The 20,699-nt window shown below is 45.0% G+C and overlaps 1 protein-coding gene across 3 annotated transcripts; it reads right to left on the bottom strand.

Annotated features, from left to right (window-relative positions):
* Positions 1–1,240: 1,240 nt before the first annotated feature.
* bag6l (BCL2 associated athanogene 6, like) lies at positions 1,241–20,277 on the bottom strand. 3 transcript variants are annotated; one of them, XM_024395518.2, is made up of 24 exons: positions 19,777–20,277; positions 19,486–19,573; positions 19,184–19,301; positions 18,357–18,568; positions 18,090–18,161; positions 15,702–15,824; positions 15,390–15,586; positions 15,116–15,245; positions 14,616–14,822; positions 14,164–14,404; positions 13,832–13,891; positions 13,364–13,686; positions 13,044–13,164; positions 12,566–12,924; positions 11,849–12,080; positions 10,199–10,368; positions 9,982–10,035; positions 9,796–9,898; positions 9,512–9,636; positions 9,066–9,254; positions 8,628–8,840; positions 8,348–8,455; positions 7,886–8,032; positions 1,241–2,431 (listed from the first exon to the last, which is right to left on the bottom strand). In XM_024395518.2, the coding sequence occupies exons 2-24, from the start codon at positions 19,564–19,566 to the stop codon at positions 2,333–2,335; spliced, it is 3,684 nt and encodes a 1,227-aa protein (XP_024251286.1). In that variant the 5' UTR covers positions 19,567–19,573; positions 19,777–20,277; the 3' UTR covers positions 1,241–2,332. The 3 variants fall into 3 exon arrangements, with proteins under 3 accessions (XP_024251286.1, XP_024251285.1, XP_024251284.1); XM_024395517.2 differs by having other exon boundaries at positions 11,849–12,131; positions 19,486–19,576; positions 19,777–20,276; XM_024395516.2 differs by having other exon boundaries at positions 11,849–12,131; positions 19,777–20,275.
* Positions 20,278–20,699: the final 422 nt, after the last annotated feature.

Raw genomic sequence — 20,699 nt, 5'->3', positions numbered from 1 at the left:
TTCTAGAGGCCGTTTGGAACTCGGTAGTAAGTGTTGCAACCAAGGACAGAATATTTTAATATGCTTCTGCACTTGGCGGTCCAATTCTGTGAGCTTGTGTGGCCTACCACTTAGTGGCTGAGCCGTTGTTGCTCCTAGACATTTCCACTTCACAATAACAGCACTTCCAGTGGACTGGGAAGCTCTAGCAGGGCAGAAATTTGCTGAACTGACTTGTTGGAAAGGTGGCATCATATGACAGTGCCACATTGAAAGTCACAGCTCTTTACTAAGGCCATTCTACTGCCTATATTTGTCTATGGAGATTGCATGGCTGTGTGCTCGATTTTATACACCTGTCAGGTTTGTAATTTGGCTGAAATAGCCAAATCCACTAATATGAAGGGGTGTCCACATACCTTTGTATATATAGTGTATATAGCACTCTGGAGTCATGCTTCTGAAAATGTGCATTTGCCTGTTCGGGACTGAGACTTCTCTGTTATTTTCTGAACGGTAAACAATACTCTTGATTAGAATGACAGTTGACTTTTAGTTTAATGGTTATTATAAGTTGCAAAAAAAGGAGTGTGTGTAGAATATTGAGTACCTGTCATCAGAATGCGACTCAAGCTTCCTCTGCATCATTGATAAAATATGTTTCACTCAACATGTGTGTGTTTGAGACTACAATGCTTTCTTAAACTAGGTGACAAAGCATGCCATGTGTTAAATCTAGCATGACCGTTAATACTCAATAACACTTGACTTTGAAGGGGCATACGTAAGGCATTCATAACACCTCATGAATGACGTTGATTAAATAAGTTATGAAGGTTGTTATGAATGATACTGGAACACTTGTAAAGTTGTTACGATCTCTTTCATTACGGTTTTATCCCCTTCAAGTAACGTGTTACCTAACTCTTTAGTATCAGTAAAATTCAATCAGTACAAAAATCATAATGGAAAAAATGACAATGAATCATTCTCTTCTAGTGCCGTGTGTTTGTGGTTGTTGCAATAACCTGGCTATGTATGTGTGAATAAAACTATCTAGTGATTATAAATGTGTATCTGCTGATATTCTTGACTTGAGTCATATCATCCTACCCAACATTAGCACCTTAACACAAAAGGACCGCACCAGACACTTATCTGACAACTTCAATCATATTTACATTTCTGCAAGAGCCGAAGGCTCAATCAGTCAATCAATTGTTGAAAAAAATATATTTAAAAAATCCCTTATTTCACAAAGTTAGCTTTTCGACATCGACAATTTATTTTAAAGCAATGTTCACAGGTTACATAGCATTCAACTTTTTACAACAGTTAGGTTCTAGAAATGATAGCCGTGGTCGCCTAGAAAGAAATACAATGGCATAAAACGAGACTTATCTTTATCATGGTCTTAATTATGGCGGTTATTATTACAACTTAACATAATTATGGCTAAAACACCATTGAGCCTCGTATTCACAGTCACTTTAAAATAGCTAAACTCAAAATGTCACTGATGACATGATAATCACCCCTAACACCTAAACCTCTACCATCCTCTCTATCCTGAAAGTAAATACGTAAAGATGTAGCACGATTACACCAGACAATGTTGCGCTCACCACTGTTTCAATTGTTCGCACGGTTCAGTCTGGTTTAACCAGGCCAGTCAACATGTAGAATCTGTGCTTCTTTCATCTCTAGTCAGGATACCAAACTAAACACCACCCCCAAAAAAAGCCTACGGAAGGTTTTTGTTACTTTACAAGGAATAGCTTTTGCATTATCACTAGAATATTATTACATCACGTTCTTAATACAATGTACAATTTGTGCTAATTTACAAGTTACAGCAAAACCTTAAGGACAACCAGACATACAGATGACCACAACCGGTTAGAAACAAGTTTGTTGGAATGAGAAAGCGGTGCTTTAGGGGAGATACCACAGAGAGACTGACATTTTCCATTGATAGATGACAGACCGGTTGTAAAGCTCTTCTCGGTTTTAAATACGTGTCATTTCAATGAGAAAGCAGGATTTAAGCAAGTCAAGACTCTTGTGTTTTCTTTTCTCTTTGTTGTTCACTGGACATGACAGACCCACAGGGAATGTTGCAGAATCGAATCTGGGGCGTGTTACAGAATGTTGAAGATAGACATTTCACGAATAGAGCAGACATGTTTTGGGATGTGATGTTGAGATGCATGATGCTGGATACATCATGGTTGTGAGTGATTGGCTAGATAGGGTTATTGACAGGTGTGGCGACCAATCAGATTTTGAGTCATCCAGGGAGAAAACTGATTGACTAGATGGAATGGTTGACAGGCCTGAGGACCAATAATATTTAGGAGTCGTCAAGAGAAAATGCCCGGTGTGTGTTGGGGAAACGCTGGGAGCTGAATTCTGGGTCATCTCTCACTCTCTCCTTGATGTCACTCCTCACCTGAGAAACATAGGAGTCAAGGTTAGGGTTGGTCAGTCTCACGTTGCCACGCTTTAAAGTCTCGTTCACCCTGCTGTTTCAGAGTGAAAGTGAGCCAAACATTTTTTAGGTTTAGGCCCGGTTCATATACTTTTGAAATGCTTCTGTGGTTCCGCCCATACTTTGAGGTTATTAATAATGTACAGTGTATTCGGGAAGTATTCAGACCCCTTGACTTTTCCACATTTTGTTACTTTACAGCCTTACTCTAAAATTGATTAAATAAAACATTTTCATCAATCTACACACAATATCCCATAATGACCAAGCAAAAACAGGTTTTTATAAATTTTTACAAATGTATTAACACTTTAAAACAGAAATAGCTTATTTACATAAGTATTCAGACCCTTTGTTATGAGACTCGAGATTGAGCTCAGGTGCATCCTGTTTTCATTGATCATCCTTGAGATGTTTCTACAACTTGATTGGAGTCCACCTTCGGTAAATTCCATTGATTGGACATGACTTGTAAAGGCACACACCTGTCTATATAAGGTCCCACAGTTGACAGTGCATGTCAGAGCAAATACAGATATAGCCCTTGGTTCACTCCAGACCTGACTGCCCTCGACCAGCACAAAAACATCCTGTGGCAAACTGCAATAGCATCGAATAGTCACCGCGATTTGCAACTGTTCAGGGAAGTCAGGAACCAATACACGCAGTCAGTCAGGAAAGCCAAGGCCAGCTTCTTCAGGCAGAAATTTGCATCCTGTAGCTCCAACTCCAAAAAGTTCTGGGACACTGTGAAGTCCATGGAGAACAAGAGCACCTCCTCCCAGCTGCCCACTGCACTGAGGCTAGGTAACACGGTCACCACCGATAAATCCATGATTATCGAAAACTTCAACAAGCATTTCTCAACGGCTGGCCATGCCTTCCTCTTGGCTACTCCAACTTCGGCCAACAGATCCGCCCCCCACAGCTACTCGCCCAAGCCTCTCCAGGTTCTCCTTTAACCAAATCCAGATAGCAGATGTTCTGAAAGAGCTGCAAAACCTGGACCCGTACAAATCAGCCGGGCTTGACAATCTGGACCCTCTATTTCTGAAACTATCCGCCGTCATTCTCGCAACCCCTATTACCAGCCTGTTCAACCTCTCTTTCATATCGTCTGAGATCCCCAAGGATTGGAAAACTGCCGCAGTCATCCCCCTCTTCAAAGGGGGAGACACCCGGGACCCAAACTGTTACAGACCTATATCCATCCTGCCCTGCCTATCTAAGGTCTTCGAAAGCCAAGTCAACAAACAGGTCACTGACCATCTCGAATCCCACCGTACCTTCTCCGCTGTGCAATCTGGTTTCCGAGCCGGTCACGGGTGTACCTCAGCCACGCTCAAGGTACTAAACGATATCATAACCGCCATCGATAAAAGACAGTACTGTGCAGCAGTCTTCATCGACCTGGCCAAGGCTTTCGACTCTGTCAATCACCATATTCTTATCGGCAGACTCAGTAGCCTCGGTTTTTCTAATGACTGCCTGGCCTGGTTCACCAACTACTTTGCAGACAGAGTTCAGTGTGTCAAATCGGAGGGCATGTTGTCCGGTCCTCTGGCAGTCTCTATGGGGGTGCCACAGGGTTCAATTCTCGGGCCGACTCTTTTCTCTGTATATATCAATGATGTTGCTCTTGCTGCGGACGATTCCCTGATCCACCTCTACTCAGACGACACCATTCTGTATACTTCCGGCCCTTCCTTGGACACTGTGCTATCTAACCTCCAAACGAGCTTCAACACCATACAACACTCCTTCCGTGGCCTCCAACTGTTCTTAAAAGCTAGTAAAACCAAATGCATGCTTTTCAACCGTTCGCTGCCTGCACCCGCACGCCCGTCTAGCATCACCACCCTGGATGGTTCCGACCTAGAATATGTGGACATCTATAAGTACCTAGGTGTCTGGCTAGACTGTAAACTCTCCTTCCAGACTCATATCAAACATCTCCAATCTAAAATCAAATCTAGAGTCGGCTTTCTATTCCGCAACAAAGCCTCCTTCACTCACGCCGCCAAACTTACCCTAGTAAAACTGACTATCCTACCGATCCTCGACTTTGGCGATGTCATCTACAAAATGGCCTCCAATACTCTACTCAGCAAACTGGATGCAGTTTATCACAGTGCCATCCGTTTTGTTACTAAAGCACCTTATACCAGCCACCACTGCGACCTGTATGCTCTAGTCGGCTGGCCCTCGCTACATATTCGTCTCCAGACCCACTGGCTCCAGGTCATCTACAAGTCCATGCTAGGTAAAGCTCCACCTTATCTCAGTTCACTGGTCACGATGGCAACACCCACCCGTAGCACGCGCTCCAGCAGGTGTATCTCACTGATCATCCCTAAAGCCAACACCTCATTTGGTCGCCTTTCGTTCCAGTTCTCTACTGCCTGTGACTGGAACGAATTGCAAAAATCGCTGAAGTTGGAGACTTTTATCTCCCTCACCAACTTCAAACATCTGCTATCTGAGCAGCTAACCGATCGCTGCAGCTGTATATAGTCTATTGGTAAATAGCCCACCCAATTTACCTACCTCATGCCCATACTGTTTATATTTATTTACTTTTCTGCTCTTTTGCACACCAGTATCTCTACCTGTACATGACCATCTGATCATTTATCACTCCAGTGTTAATCTGCAAAATTGTAATTATTCGCCTACCTCCTCATGCCTTTTGCACACAATGTATATAGACTCTCTCTTTTTTTCTACTGTGTTATTGACTTGTTAATTGTTTACTCCATGTGTAACTCTGTGTTGTCTGTTCACACTGCTATGCTTTATCTTGGCCAGGTCGCAGTTGTAAATGAGAACTTGTTCTCAACTAGCCTACCTGGTTAAATAAAGGTGAAATAAAATAAAATAAAAATACCAAGCCACGAGGTCAAAGGAATTGTCTGTAGAACTCCGAGACGGGACTGTGTCGAGGCACAAATCTGGGGAAGGGTACCAAAAAATGTCTGCAGCATTGAAGGTCCCCAAGAACAGTGGCTTCCTTCATTCTTAAATGGAAGATGTTTGGAATCACCAAGACCCGGCCAAACTGAGCAATCGGGTGAAAAGGGCCTTGGTCGGGGAGGTGACCAAGAACCCGATCGTCGCTGACAGAGCTCCAGAGTTCCTCTGTGGAGATGGAACCTGCCAGAAGGACAACCATCTCTGCAACACTCCACCAATCAGGCCTTTATGGTAGAGTGGCCAGACGGAATCCACTCCTCAGTAAAAGGCACATGACAGCCCACTTGGAGTTTGCCAAAAGGTAACTAAAGGACTCTCAGACCATGAGAAACAGGGTTTTCTGGTCTGATGAAACCAAGATTGAACTCTTTGGTCTGAATGCCAAGCGTCATGTCTGGATGAAACCTGGCACCATCCCTACTAGTGGTCGACCGATTATGATTTTTTTAACGCCGATACCGATTATTGGAGGACCAAAGACCGCCGATACCGATTAATCGGCCGATTTTTGTTGTTGTAATAATGACAATTTCAACAATACTGAATGAACACTTATTTTAACTTAATAATAACAGTAATGAAAAAATCTATTTAGCCTCAAATAAATAATGAAACATGTTCAATTTGGTTTAAATAATGCAAAAACAAAGTGTTGGAGAAGAAAGTAAAAGTACATAATGTGCCATGTAAGAAAGCTAACGTTTAAGTTCCTTGCTCAGAACATGACAGAACATATGAAAGCTGGTGGTTCCTTTTAACATGAGTCTTCAATATTCCCAGGTAAGAAGTTTTAGGTTGTAGTTATTATAGGAATTATAGGACTATTTCTCTCTATACGGTTTGTATTTCATATACCGTTGACTATTGGAAGTTCTTATAGGCACTTTAGTATTGCCACTGTAGCAGTATAGCTTCCGTCCCTCTTCTCGCTCCTACCTGGGCTCGAACCAGGAAAACACAACAGCCACCCTCGAAGCAGTGTTATTCATGCAGAGCAAGGGGAATAACTACTCCAAGTCTCAGAGCGAGTGACGTTTGAAACGCTATTATCTAACAGGTGGCATCACTAAGTCTAGATATTGCTGTTACATTGTACAACCTTCAATGTAATGTCATAATTACGTAAAATTCTGGCAAATTAGTTTGCAACGAGCCAGGCAGCCCAAACGGTTGCATATACCCTGACTCTGCGTGCAATGAACGCAAGAGAAGTGACACAATTTCAACGGGTTAATATTGCCTGCTAACCTGGATTTCTTTTAGCTAAATATGCAGGTTTAAAAATATATACTTCTGTGTATTGATTTTAAGAAATACATTGATGTTTATGGTTAGTTACACGTTGGAGCAACAACAGTCCTTTTTCGCGAATGTGCACCGCATCGATTATATGCAACACAGGACACGCTAGATAAACTAGTAATATCATCAACCATGTAACTAGTGATTATGATTGATTGATTGTTTTTTATAAGATACCTTGGCCTTACCTTGGCTTCTTACTGCATTCGCGTAACAGGCAGGCTCCTCGTGAGGCAGGTGGTTAGAGTGTTGGACTAGTTAACCGTAAGGTTGCAAGATTGAATCCCTGAGCTGACAAAGTAAAAATCTGTCGCTCTGCCCCTGAACAAGGCAGTTAACCCACCGTTCCTAGGCCGTCAATGAAAGTAAGAATGTGTTCTTAACTGACTTGACTAGTTAAATAAAGTTGTAAAAAAAAATACAGATTTCCGATTGTTATGAAAACTTGAAATCGGCCCGAATTAATCGGCCATTCCAATTAATCGGTCGACCTCTAATCCCTACGGTGAAGCATGGTGGTGGCAGCATGTTTTTTAGAAGCAGTGACTGTGAGACTAGTCAGGATCGAGGCAAAGATGAACAGAGAAAAGTACAGAGAGATCCTTGATGAAAACCTGCTCCAGAGCGCTCAGGACAACAGACTGGAGCGAAGGTTCAACTTCCAACAGGACAACGACCCTAAGCACACAGCCAAGACGATGCTGAAGTGGCTTCGGGACAAGTATCTGAATGTCCTTGAGTTGCCCAGCCAGAGCCCGGACTTGAACCCGATCAAACATCTCTGGAGAGACATGAAAATACCTGTGCAGCGACGCTCTCCATCCAACCATACAGAGCTCGAGAGGATCTGCAGAGAAGAATGGGAGAAACTCCCCAAATACAGGTGTGCCAAGCTTGTAGCTTCATACCCAAGAATACTCAAGGCTGTAATCACTGTCAAAGGTGCTTCAACAAAGTACTGAGTAAAGGGTCTGAATACTTCAGATTTTGCTTTGCCATTATGGGGTATTGTGTGTAGATTGATGAAGAAAAAAAACAAATTTAATACCTTATTTTAAACTAAGGTAACATAAGAAAATGTGGAAAAAGTCAAGGGGTCTGAATACTTTCCGAATGCACTGTACATGTGATTGGATTTACCTGTTCTTGGTAGGCCTCCTGAAGCTCTGGCTCCTCTAGCTCTCCCTGGAGGCTATCTGGGGTAGTGACAGGTCTGACTCCTGCCGCACGGGCCGCCCGGCTCACTGCCTCAGACAGGGACAGGTGAGGGCCTTCACCCTGGTGGGTCTGCGAGAGGGGGATAACAACAGGTCAACACTAACCAGAGCTGTGTTCAGTAGGCACGAAACAGGAGAATAATATGTTTTGAAATTGGGAGGTATTACACAAAATTGTCCAATGATAAACGCTAATTCCCCTCTTCCGTATCAAAATGTCTCAATTCCTATAGAAACACTGTTAGAATAACCAGGTATACAGACTACAGACTTTCTGTTGAGAATATTCCTTGGCCCGGTATTACTTAATGGGCATAGCGTCCTCATGACAAATAATTATAATTTACAATGGCACATTAGGTTTCTAAGCAGATGGACAGCTCACCTTCCTCCTCTTGGCAGGCATCCCATGGAGGTATGCATCAGACAGAGGGGGCTGAGCCTTCATCTTCCTCTGAGACAGCATGTCGTGTCTGATGATAGGAACCCACTCCTGATGAACCCAAACACACAGCTCAGTGGTTAAACAGGTGAGCCTGTAACCGAATAGTCACAAGATCAAATCCCATGTCTGACTGGGGAATTCTAGGTATCCTAGAAGCCATTGTGTCCTTGAGCAAGGCACTTAACCCCTAAACAATAAAGCATAGGTCCTATGTCCTTACAGGGGGCACTGCAGCTGCCCAGGGCTCCACGTCTCCTCCAGACTCCTCCCTTCCTCCTGCTGCCATGGCAACAGCTCCTCTGTTCTCCCCTGATGATGCTCTCTGCGAGGGGGCGGTCACCCCGGGATATGCTCCGACCTCCTGTCTGTTCCCTGATGAAGCCATGGCCTCCTCTGCAGTGGTGGCCGGGGCCGGGGACAGACCTTCATCCATCTAGATAGGTAGAGAGAGGAGAGTAGGTTAACTAAGGTTAGCTGTACTGTCTGAAGACAAAGATAACCATGTCCTCAAAGCTGTCTGAACTTTGTGTTCCTTGCTGATTTCCTGGTATTACCAGATGTTTTTCTAGGCAAGCCCAACCATGCAGTGTCCTTATAACCCTCAGATAACAACACCTGGAAAGACTGACCACAAACACACACACACACAATCACTCACCTCCACACTCTGTGTGTCTGTCTGCTGTCCAGCCTGTGCCCCAGGCTCTGCTCTCCGTGTGTGGATGACATAGTGCTGGATGTGGTTCTCGGTGACTGGGTTGTGCTCCAGGATGACGTGGAGTCTCATGGTCATCATACTGGTCAGCCAGTTGACCAGGCTGGGGTTGACCTCTGCTGACATCCTCCTCTGTGGACATAGAGAGGAGAGAGAAAACATGTATAGATCTTTACATCATACACACCAAGCAGATATACCAGGACTCAACCCACAACCTACCAGATACAATGGGATTCAACTGATTCATTCAATGACTAGTTTAGCAACTAGCTTGTACTGAAATGGGAAAATGTTGTTGACCGGCTATGGGTCCTGAGGACCGGGTTGGGAAACACTCAAGTCTATCAAATAGTAGAGTGGATAGAGTAGTGGAGGAGTGTACTAACGATGCGGTGGTTGATGACTTGGGTGAGTGCTCTCTGTTCCCCTCGGAGACAGTAAAGGTTGAGAGCCAGACACTCAAACAGACCCTGGGTGCAGAGCAGCAGCAGGCGGTGACCAAACGTTTGGTCTGCAGAGAGGTAGAGACACACAACACCAGCAACAGATTTACAGTCATGCTGCTGTTAGGTACTAGACTAGGGTTGACAGTAGTCCGGTAAACCAGTTTGGTAACAATGTGTAGGACCCAGTATAGAAAAGCTTTACACAAGGGGTTTGAGTGTTTCACCTGTGCAGCGTAGGATGTGTGTTGCCACGCGGGTAAACTGCTGTCTAAGGAAGGTGATGTTGGTTTGAATGATGTCCACGCCCTCTCTCACAGTCACTGTGGCCTGAGAGAGAGACAGGGTACTGTATTATTACAATATTCTAAACATATTGCGACAATTTAATAGTCAGAGAGTGGGAGACTTACAAAGCTCTCTGCTATGTACTCCTCCAGATCATTGATGAGGTCCACAGATGCTGCCTGAAAAGACAAAACATAGTGCGTTCAGTTTCTAATCTTTTGAGTTGAGATGCCACAAACATTGGCCTTAATAAAGTTCACTGCAAATGGAGAGGATACTGTGCCAATTTCATGTCATGATTCTCATTAAGACAGCAGCTGGCAGTAGAGCAGAGATACTCACGTTGATATTGGCGTCAGTAGGCTCTCGACCCTGCAGGTAGTGCTGGTTGAAGAATTCAGTGAGCTGGGGCTGGATCCGGCTGATTGGCTGGGCGTTACCATGGAGTAACAACACCATGTCCACCATGGAGAAACTGTGACACACCAGGGACAACAGGTCCCCAAAGAACCCTGCAGAGAGATGAGGTCAAAGAATATGTTCAGCAAAAACAAAGACACTTCGGTCTTCTTTCACTTTTCCAAGAACGCTATCACAGGTGTAGATTTGTACAAAATATATATATTTTTTACATTTACAGTCGGACGTTTACATACACCTTAGCCAAACACACTTAAACTCAGTTTTTCACAATTCCTGACATTTAATCCTTGTAAAAAATCCCTATTTTAGGTCAGTTAGGATCACCACTTTATTTTAAGAATGTGAAATTTCAGAATAATAGTAGAGAGAATTATTTATTTCAGCTTTTATTTCTTTCATCACATTCCCAGTGAGTAAGAAGTTTACATACACTCAATTAGTATTTGGTAGCATTGCTTTTAAATGGTTTAACATGGGTCAAACATTTCAGGTAGCCTTCCACAAGCTGCCCACAATAAGTTGGGTGAATTTTGGCCCATTCCTCCTAACAGAGCTGGTGTAACAGAGTCAGGTTTGTAGGCCTCCTTGTTCACACACGCTTTTTCAATTCTGCCCACAAATCTTCTATAGGATTGAGGTCAGGGCTTTGTGATGGCCACTCCAATACCTTGACTTTGTTGTCCTTAAGTCATTTTGCCACAACTTTGGAAGTATGCTTGGGGTCATTGTCCATTTGGAAGACCCATTTGCGACCAAGCTTTAACTTCATGACTGATGTCTTGAGATTTGCTTCAATATATCTACAAATTTCCCTTCCTCATGATGCCATTTATTTTGTGAAGTGCACCAGTCCCTCCTGCAGCAAAGCACCCCCACAACATGATGCTGCCACCCCCGTGCTTCACGGTTGGGATGGGTTCTTCGGCTAGCAAGCCTCCCCCTTTTTCCTCCAAACATAACGACAGTCATTATGGTTAAACAGTTCTATTTTTGTTTCATCAGACCAGAGGACATTTCTCCAAAAAGTACGATCTTTGTCCCCATGTGCAGTTGCAAACCGTAGTCTGGCTTTTTTATGCCGGTTTTGGAGCAGTGGCTTCTTCCTTGCTGAGCGGCCTTTCAGGTTATGTCGATATAGGACTCGTTTTACTGTGGATATAGATACTTTTGTACCTGTTTCCTCCAGCATCTTCACAAGGTCCTTTGCTGTTGTTCTGGGATTGATTTGCACTTTTCGCACCAAAGTATGTTCATCTCTAGGAGACAGACAGAAGGAGTGGTTGAAAAACAAGTTTTAATGACTCCAACCTAAGTGTATGTAAACTCCGGACCTCAACTGTATATTCTAGTCATTTGGCAGCCAATTTTAACCAGAAACACTTACCTATTTAAGTTGAATGCTCATATTGTAAGGCAACCACAATTCCCCATTATTACAAGTAAATCCATCTAAATAGGCGCCATCTTTTTGGTGCTAGTAAGAAAAGACACGTGTGTGTATGAGTGCAAGAAAGACAAGTACAACAGTTAATAAGTGTTAGAAGGTTTTCCCTTTCGTCAGTGACTCACCGACAGCGTCTCCAGATCCAGGTGTGAAGAGGTTGGTGGTCTGAGACAGTCTCTGGATGAACTGAGCAATGCTCTCCCCGTTCCCCTGCGGAGCCCCCAGAGACCCCATCATGGTGGAGAGGACCCCCTGGACAATACCTGTAAATAACTCAGGGCTCAGGGATGGGTCCCCTCCACCCCCAGGGGCCACCTGGTGAGGGGGGTTAGGGGTGCCTTGGCCAGGGGGAGGCTCCTGGCCGGGTAGGGGTACGGGTGAGGGTCGGGAGAAGATGGGTTGGTTAGCCTAGAAATGGGAGAGGAACCATTGGGTAACTACTGGGTGACACTTTGTTGCACAGTCATCTAGTTGTCTAGAGTTTACTTCTACTAATTGCGACTACTTCAACTTCGACTAATGACCACAACTTCGACTAATGACGACAGCTTTGACTAATTACAACAACTTCTACTAATTACGACTAATTCAGACTTATATACATTTCGATGACTGTGACGAATTCAGACAACTTCTACAACTTGAAACGACTTCCGACAACTTCGACAAATTCAGGCAACTTCTACTAATTAGGACTCATTTAATTACGACTACTACTAATTAGGACTACTTCAATTTCTATTACAGCGTGATAACAGAGTAATTACATAATTATAAGAGTTACTTTTCAGTCACATTGATTATAATAGTTACCAATACGGTTCAATAATTTTCTCTCTCACCTGGATAAAGTCTGACATTCCCTGGAAGAACCCTGGGACTCCAGGTACGGTCACAGTGATGTGTGGGTTAGCTCCAGAACCAGGGGCTCCTGGCCCACTAGCTCCACCCAGTAGGGAGCCCAGGAGTTGGGCTAGGTTGGCCTCGGCGACCCCTTCCGGTGGCTGGCCCATGGAAGTGGTGTTGGTGGTGTGGGTGGTGGTCTGGCCAGATGTGTTCGCCCCACAGGAGGGGTGGGGAGGGACGGGATTGGAGGAGGAGAAGGAGGAGGAGGCAGAAGAGGATGAAGAGGAGGAGGTGGAGAAAGAGAAGGAGTGGGAGGCTGAGGAGGAGCTGGTGGATGTCTGATCACCTGGAGGAACTGGGAAAAAGAAGACTTCTGATTCATTGTCCATTTTCTTTGAACACTACAAAATAAAACCCATCATTCAGCCATTATAATAATCAATAAATCAACCAATCAATCAATCAATCACTCACCTTGCTGTCCAGGCATCTGTCCAAACATCTGTTGTCCAGGCATCTGTTGTCCAGGCATCAGTAGCTGTCCAACCAGACCACTGATCATCTGAGTTAGGGGAGAGGAAGCCAGAGGTGTGCCCTGGAAGAAGAGAAGAAATGGACAAAGAGATCAGTTGATTAGTTGAATCAGGTGTGTTAGAGCAGGGCCGGAACAAAAGTCTGCAAAACCAGTAGCTCTCCAGGAGGATTGGCCACCCCTGTCAAAGTACAACAGCACAAGGACATAAGAGACCAAAGTCATTCCTCACAGACTTCTCCATCTCTGCCCCTCTCCTCACCTGAAGGTTCTGTTGCCCGCCAGCAGGGGGCACTGAAGCCCTGAGGTTGATGGTGGTGCCCCTGGTGCCCACAGGCTGGGGGATGTGGGGGGAGAAGGAGGGGTGTGTGATCACCACCCTGGCTCCAGGGGGCAGAGGCCCGTGAGGGTGAGGGGGGGCCGAGGTGTCAGAGCTGGGGGTGGTCCCGGGGATGCCTACTCCTGGTTGCCCGGGGTGACCCGTGGCAGCAGCGGTTGCCATGGCAGCAGCCTGCTGAGAGATCTGGTGGACGATGGCCTGCATGAACTCTGGAGGAAGGCCTGCGATTTGGACTGGAGTAGCACCTTCAGATTGAGAGAGTACAGAGATAAATAGTTGATATAACGGTCAGCAACATCCCAGGGACTAGTGGTTCAGAGACTGTGGTATAGGGGTCTGGTGTAAATACCATAATGAACATAGGGTGATGTAGGAGTCAAAAGCACTCACCAGGCTGTCCAGTAACCATAGGGATCGGTTGTCCTTGGACCTGAGGGCCGCTGCCAGATTCTAAGAGAGAGACCAACCAGGGAGAAGACATTAACTTACAACTCTGAATATGTATACTGGGTATGCAAGCTTTTGCTACATTACAGCTCTCCTCGGACACACCTGTAAGTTTCCTACAGGAAATCAACAATGACTATGGTCTCTCTCGGTTTGGAATGAATATCTAATGTACTGATTATTTGGTACGCATGAAAGACACAGTTAGGCCATGACAACTCCAAGATGAGCCAAGAGCAAGAGAGAGAAAATAACAAACGTGTCCCCTCCCTCACCATCCAGGTTCATCTGCATCATTACCACAGGCTCCATGGTCTGGTGGGTGATTCTGATGACATGCGGAGCCCCCTGGCCCTGAATTGGCTGCTGATTGGCTGTGTTGGGCTGTGGAAGCAGGGCCTGGCCCTCTGACTGGCCAGGAGCCTGAGAGGTTTGGGCCCAGCCCTCGGCTGCATGCCTCCCATTGGACGCCATGGTGACTGTGGTTCCCAAATTTCCAAGGTTCCCAAGGTTTATCTGAAGACACAAGTCAAGTTAGTAACGTCCCAAGAAAATGGTGTGCATATACAAAGTTAAATTTGAAAAGACCTACAGCGAAATGCTGGTAAAAGTATGAAAAGCTGGTGATTTGAATTTGAATCCACCAACCAGTGAGGTTTAGTTTTAGAACCTGGTGCTAAAATTACTGAGAGTATATGTGGAAGACTCTCTCCACACAGTGACCTACCGGTATGGGGGTGTGGTGTGGCATACCACCCTGCAGCAGGACGGGGGAGCCGTAGTGGGACATGGGCCGAACCACGTGGAGGTGACGGGGGGGAGGAGTGGCCAGGTTACAACGTAGGTCACTAAGGGCAACCAGGGTGTTGCCAAGGAGACGTAGAGACTCCCCGACCAGGTTGAGAACGTGCTGGTCCTCTTCTCTTTCCTGCGTCTGTGAAGACAGATGAACAAAGTGGTGACTGATTCACATGTGGTTTATTCAAGTCTGTTTGGGGCTCCATTTCACTCATGCAAGCAGCACTGTGACTGACCTATTCAAGAAGACTAACTCAACTCTGCGGCACAGTTTATGTTGTAACTTTTCTTCTCATGGACACCATTGAAGTTAAAGGACGAATATGTAACAGGAGTTTAAGTTTGAAGTCAAAACAGTGTGATAATGTTTTGCATGGGTTGAAGAGGTAGTTGCTGTGCAACTGAATATAATGGAGTTGTAGTGTTTACGTTGTTGTTGTAGTCTGCTGAAGTGGCAGCCCCAAGGATGGAGTGAGTTCTCTCTATGAAGGGACGAAGCCTCTCCTCCACCCTCCTCACCTCTGACAACACCTCCACTAGCGCTGCTGGGCTGGGGTGGCTGGGGAGGGAGTGGAGGAAGCAGAGAGAGAGAGAAAGAGAAAGAGAGAGAGGGAGAGAGAGGTATGTGTTCAGTAGGAAAGAAACAGGAGAATGCGTTTTGATTCTATTTGAAACACTACGCTGTGCCCTCCCGAGCACTTACTTGGGCCCGGGGTGGGGTGGTCCCTCTGTCTGGCTGGAGGAGGTGGGAGGGGGAGGTGGTGGAGCAGGAGGGGAGGTGTCCATAGGCTGGGATGCTCCTGCAGTGGCAGCTGTAGCGGAAGAGGATGAGGAGGAGGAAGAGGAGGTGGACTGAGATGTCTCCGGCTCGGCTTGAGATGGAACACCACTGGGCTGACCCTGCAAACACAAACATGTTGTCTAAAAGGTCAATTAGGCACTAAAAATAGATTTCGCTATAATATAGAATAATAGCAGAGCATAACATAGCATAGTATGCGAGTTGTTACTGTACCTCCAGTCTGTGGATCAGAGACTGGGTATCCCTTAGCAAGTTCTCAGCCAATTGCAGCCTCATCCTGGGCTCGCTCTGCACTGATTGGTCAACGTTGATATGCACATCCACTGAACCATTGCTCTACAAACAAGACAGATCATAAACATACCCTAATAGTAATGTAATAGACAGATATCTATGTGTACACATATTCCTTGATTTTGAAAGATAATCACATTCTTTTGTCCATTTAAATAACATAAAATTGATCAGAAATACAGTGTAGGCATTGTTAATGTTGTAAATGACTATTGTAGCTGGAAACGGCTGATTTTTAATATATCTACATAGCAGTACAGAGGCCAATTATCCGCAACCATCCCTCCTGTGTTCCAATGGCACATTGTGTTAGCTAAATCAAGTTTATCATTTTAAAAGGCTAATTGAGCATTAGAAAACCCTTTTGCAATTATGTTAACACAGCTGAACACTGTTGTTCTGATTAAAGAAGCAACAAAACTGGCCTTCTTTAGACTAGTTGAGTATCTGAAGCATCAGCATTTGTGGGTTCGATCACAGGCTCAAAATTGGATCTGATTAGTCCAAATTTTAGGTTTTTGGTTCCAAACGATGTGTCTTTGTAAGACACTGAGTAGATGAACGGATGATCTCCGCATGTGTGGTTCCCACTGTGAACCATGGAGGAGGAGGTGTGATGGTTTTGGGGTGCTTTGTCAGTGATTTATTTAGCATTCAAGGCACACTTAACCAGCATGGCTACCATAGCATTCCGCAGTGATACACCATCCCATCTGGTTTACACTTAGTGGGACAATCATTTGTTTTTCAACAGGACAATGACCCAACAAACCTCCATGCTGTGTAAGGGCTATTTGACCAAGAAGGAGAGTGATGGAGTGTTGCATCAGATGACCTGGTCTTTTTTTTGCAAATGTATTACAAATGAAAAATGAAACATAACATTTACATACATTTTCAGACCATTTACTCTGTACTTCGTTGAAGCACCTTTGGCAGCTCTTACAGCCTCGAGTCTTCTTGGGTATGACACTACAAGCTTGGCACACCTGTATTTGGGGATATTCTCTGATGCCTCTCTGCAGATCCTCTCAAGCTCTGTCAGGTTGGATGGGAAGTGTCACTGCACAGCTATTTTCAGGTCTCTCCAGAGATTTTCGATCGGGTTCAAGTCCAGGCTCTGGCTGGGACACTCAAGGACATTCAGAGACTTGTCCCGAAGCCACTCCTGTGTTGTCTTGGCTGTGTGCTTAGGGTCGTTGTCCTGTTGGAAGGTGAACCTTCTCCCCAGTCTGAGGTTCTGAGCGCTCTGGAGCAGGTTTTCATCAAGGATCTCTCTGTACATTTCTCCGTTCATCTTTCCCTCGATCCTGACTAGTCTCCCAGTCCCTGCCGCTGAAAATCATCCCCTCATGATGCTGCCACCACTATGCTTCACCGTAGGGATGGTGCCAGGTTTCCTCCAGACATGATGCTTGCCATTTAGGTCAAAGAGTTCCATCTTGGTTTCATCAGGCCAGAGAATCTTGTTTCTCATGGTCTGAGAGTCCTTTAGGTGCCCTTTGGCAAACTCCAAGCGGGCTGTCAAGTGCCTTTTACTGAGGAGTGGCTTCCATTTGGCCACTTTACCACAAAGGCCTAATTGGTGGAGTGCTGCAGAGATGGTTGTCCTTCTGGAAGGTTCTCCCATCTCCACAGAGGAACTCTGGAGCTCTGTCAGAGTGACCATCGGGTTCTTGGTCACCTCCCTGACCAAGGCCCTTCCCACCCGATTGCTCAGTTTGGCTGGTCGGCCAGCTCTAGGAAGGGTCTTGGTGGTTCCAAACTTCTTCCAGAGTGATGGAGGCCACTGTGTTCTTGGGGACCATCAATGCTGCGGACATTTTTTGGTACTCTTCCCCTGTTCTGTGCCTTGAATCCTGTCTCGGAGCTCTACGGACAATTCCTTCGATCTCAAGGCTTGGTTTATGCTCTGACATGTACTGTCAACTGTGGGACCTTATATAGACAGGTGTGTGCCTTTCCAAATCATGTCCAATCAATTGAATTTACCAGAGGTGGACCGCAATCAAGATGTAGAAACATCTCAAGGATGATCAATGAAAACAGGATGAACCAGAGTTCAATTTCGAGTCTCTGAATACTTATGTAAATAAGGTATCTGTTTTATGGTTAATAAATTTGCCAACGTTTCTAAAAACCTGTTTTTGCCTCATCATTATGGGGTATAATGCGTAGATTGCTGATGATTTTTATTTATATAATCCATTTTAGAATAAGGCTGTAATGTAACAAAATGTGGAAAGATTCAAGGGGTCTAAATACTTTCCAAAGGCAATGTATATGACAGTAATAAGGAAGACTTACTCGAGTGCTGGTGCTGACTCTGGTATTCCTTCCTGCTTCTCCCACTCCTGCCATCATCTGCTGCACTTGCATCTTCCAAGGAAACCACAGTTATTACACTTGTATTACTTCATTGTTAATACACTCGATGTTCAACAAATCCTACAGGCACATTTGGTACCGATTAAAACTGTTTGATTCAATACATTTTTAGGTGCTCAATATTTTTTCTGAATAAAGACTATGAACCAGCTGCACAGTGCACACCAACACACAACCTTGACTCACCTGTATCTGCTGAGGGTCCATGATGTTGACGGGCAGGTTAAAGGTTCCCAGCATGACGTAGCTGTTCCCGTTGCGGTCCTGGGGGCCTCCCTGGGAGGAGGTGGTGGCACCTCCCTCTGTTCCCCCTGAGGACACTCCTCCTCCCCCACCGCCAGACTGGGAGGTCTGAGGAGGAGCACGCTCCACCAGGTGGATCACCTTACCAGCCACATCTGAGAGGAGGCCATAGGAGGAGAGAATGAGAGTGGAGGAGAGAGAATGAGAGTGGAGGACAGAGAAGGAGAGAGGACAGAGAACAAGAGCAGAGGATGACAGGACAGTGAAGCAGAGTGGAGGACAGTGAAGCAGAGTGGAGGACAGTGAAGCAGAGTGGAAGACAGTGAAGCAGAGTGGAGGACAGAGAAGCAGAGTGGAGGACAGAGAAGCAGAGTGGAGGACAGAGAAGCAGAGTGGAGGACAGAGAAGCAGAGTGGAGGACAGAGAAGCAGAGTGGAGGACAGTGAAGCAGAGTGGAGGACAGTGAAGCAGAGTGGAGGACAGTGAAGCAGAGTGGAGGACAGTGAAGCAGAGTGGAGGACAGAGAAGCAGAGTGGAGGATAGAGAATGAGAGAGGAGAGCAGAGAAGAGGAAAGGAGAAAAGACAGGGAGAGAAGAGAAGTCCTGGGGTTACTGGAGCAAGGTGCTCTCATGTACATTCTCAATAACACAAGATGTCCAGCAATGTTAACTGTTTTGCTGTTTTACAACAGATCAGAGACTATGTATGTAGTATATTACTTACTGTGTCCTTTGAATAGAATAGAATAGTTGCTGGCTTTTTTACTCACTGTATTCGTTCAGTGTCCTCTCATCCTGCAGCACTCTGCCCTGGTAGATTAGTCTCTGCTTGTCCACTGGGATCTCCACTGATGCAGCTATGTGTTCTTTGAACTCCTTCACTGTCAACTGAGGGAGAGGTTGGAGGCTCAGTGCATTGCTAGTAGAGCTGAATAAATATATTTCCCACTCATAAGTGCACAAAATATAGGCCACATAGGAGTAGCCTGGAATCTAAACTGATATGTTCAGTTGGATTTCAGATTAAGACAAAAGCAGACAACAACAACAACAACAGGAAGTCACAGCCTACCTCCCTACGGACAGTGTAGCTCCTGCTCTGGGAGTCCAGGGTCTTCACAGTGACCTCTATGGTGCTTGCTGACTCCTCCATGGTTTCTCTGCTAGAGCACAGAGAAATAGTCAACAAATGTGTTTTCTCCCAGAAAATGTTCACCCATGAAGACAAATGGGGTGTATTCATTACGGAAAACGTTCAAGAAGCACAAACATCTGCTAAATATGTGTATGTGACCGATACAATTTGATTTGAACCCCCCCGCTACAAAGTCGATTGGTACCCAGATCGTTAATAGTACTGTACCTGTTTTGGGTAATTTCACTTGAATATGGGTTGTTGTTAGCTTGCTAGCCAGCTAATCCAAACGAAATTATCAGGAAGCCAGCTAACCTCCCAGAGGAACTTCTTTGTCTTCGTTCAATGTCAAAGCAAGGCAATTCCGTTACTTTCTCTGCATCCAACGGAATACACTGTCGGTGAAATTGCAATGGTATTACATGAGCAATTGGGTACTTTGTCTATTCTTCAAATATTTAAAGTTCATTTTCCGTTCAATAGTTGCTAAAAAAAAGTGCGACACCACCTATTCGGGCAAGGACCCATATGACGCACAAAATGCAAGCGTCCATTTTAAATGCCTGTTTGTTTTAGTGTGAATCTGAGTGTGAGAGTAATAACTGGGTACAGTTAAACAAAATTGACCAATTATCAATTTACTGATGCAGTTTAACATCAGTGTGTCTAATGTACTTGTGTACTCTACTGTATGCTCTCGCTCCTAATGTTCTTTCTATCTCTCCAAGACCCTTACTTCCTTCCTCTGGCCCTTGGGAATTAGATTTGGAGCACAATGTTCCCTCTATTCATCCCTCACCTCTTTCTCATCTCAGCTTGAGCTTAATCCTGCCTATTTTTAGCTGAAGCCAGGATGGTTGGTGTGTGTTAATGGGCACAGTGTTAACTTTACCTTCATGACACAATGTTAAGCTTGTGCAAAGAGTGTGTGAGAGGAGAGGACACAAGAGGCCATATGTACACGATTGGAAATAACTGGACAGTTGAGAAATTCCAGACATTGCTTTCACCTTTTCTGTGTTCTGAAATTAGTCCAGATGTAGGGTGGTTGGCGGGGAGTGAAAGTCACCATTAACTACAAAGATGGATATATATATATATATATATATATTATGTGAAATTTTTCCAATCATCCTTGCCAAAGGCATAGA

Source organism: Oncorhynchus tshawytscha, unplaced genomic scaffold (assembly GCF_018296145.1).
Source record: "Oncorhynchus tshawytscha isolate Ot180627B unplaced genomic scaffold, Otsh_v2.0 Un_scaffold_1528_pilon_pilon, whole genome shotgun sequence".
In the NCBI taxonomy this organism is placed as follows: domain Eukaryota; kingdom Metazoa; phylum Chordata; class Actinopteri; order Salmoniformes; family Salmonidae; genus Oncorhynchus; species Oncorhynchus tshawytscha.
This window is presented reverse-complemented; position numbering and strand designations above follow the sequence as displayed.

Excerpts from the sequence above, each read along its gene's own strand:
- bag6l (XM_024395517.2), bottom strand. The coding sequence starts at position 19,566 with ATGGAGGAGTCAGCAAGCACCATAGAGGTCACTGTGAAGACCCTGGAC. Across the intron at positions 18,162-18,356 it reads TGGACCCTCAGCAGATACAG|ATGCAAGTGCAGCAGATGAT; the intron begins GTGAGTCAAGGT and ends TTTCCTTGGAAG. Across the intron at positions 8,456-8,627 it reads GGGCAGCTGCAGTGCCCCCT|GAGTGGGTTCCTATCATCAG; the intron begins GTAAGGACATAG and ends TGGGTTCATCAG.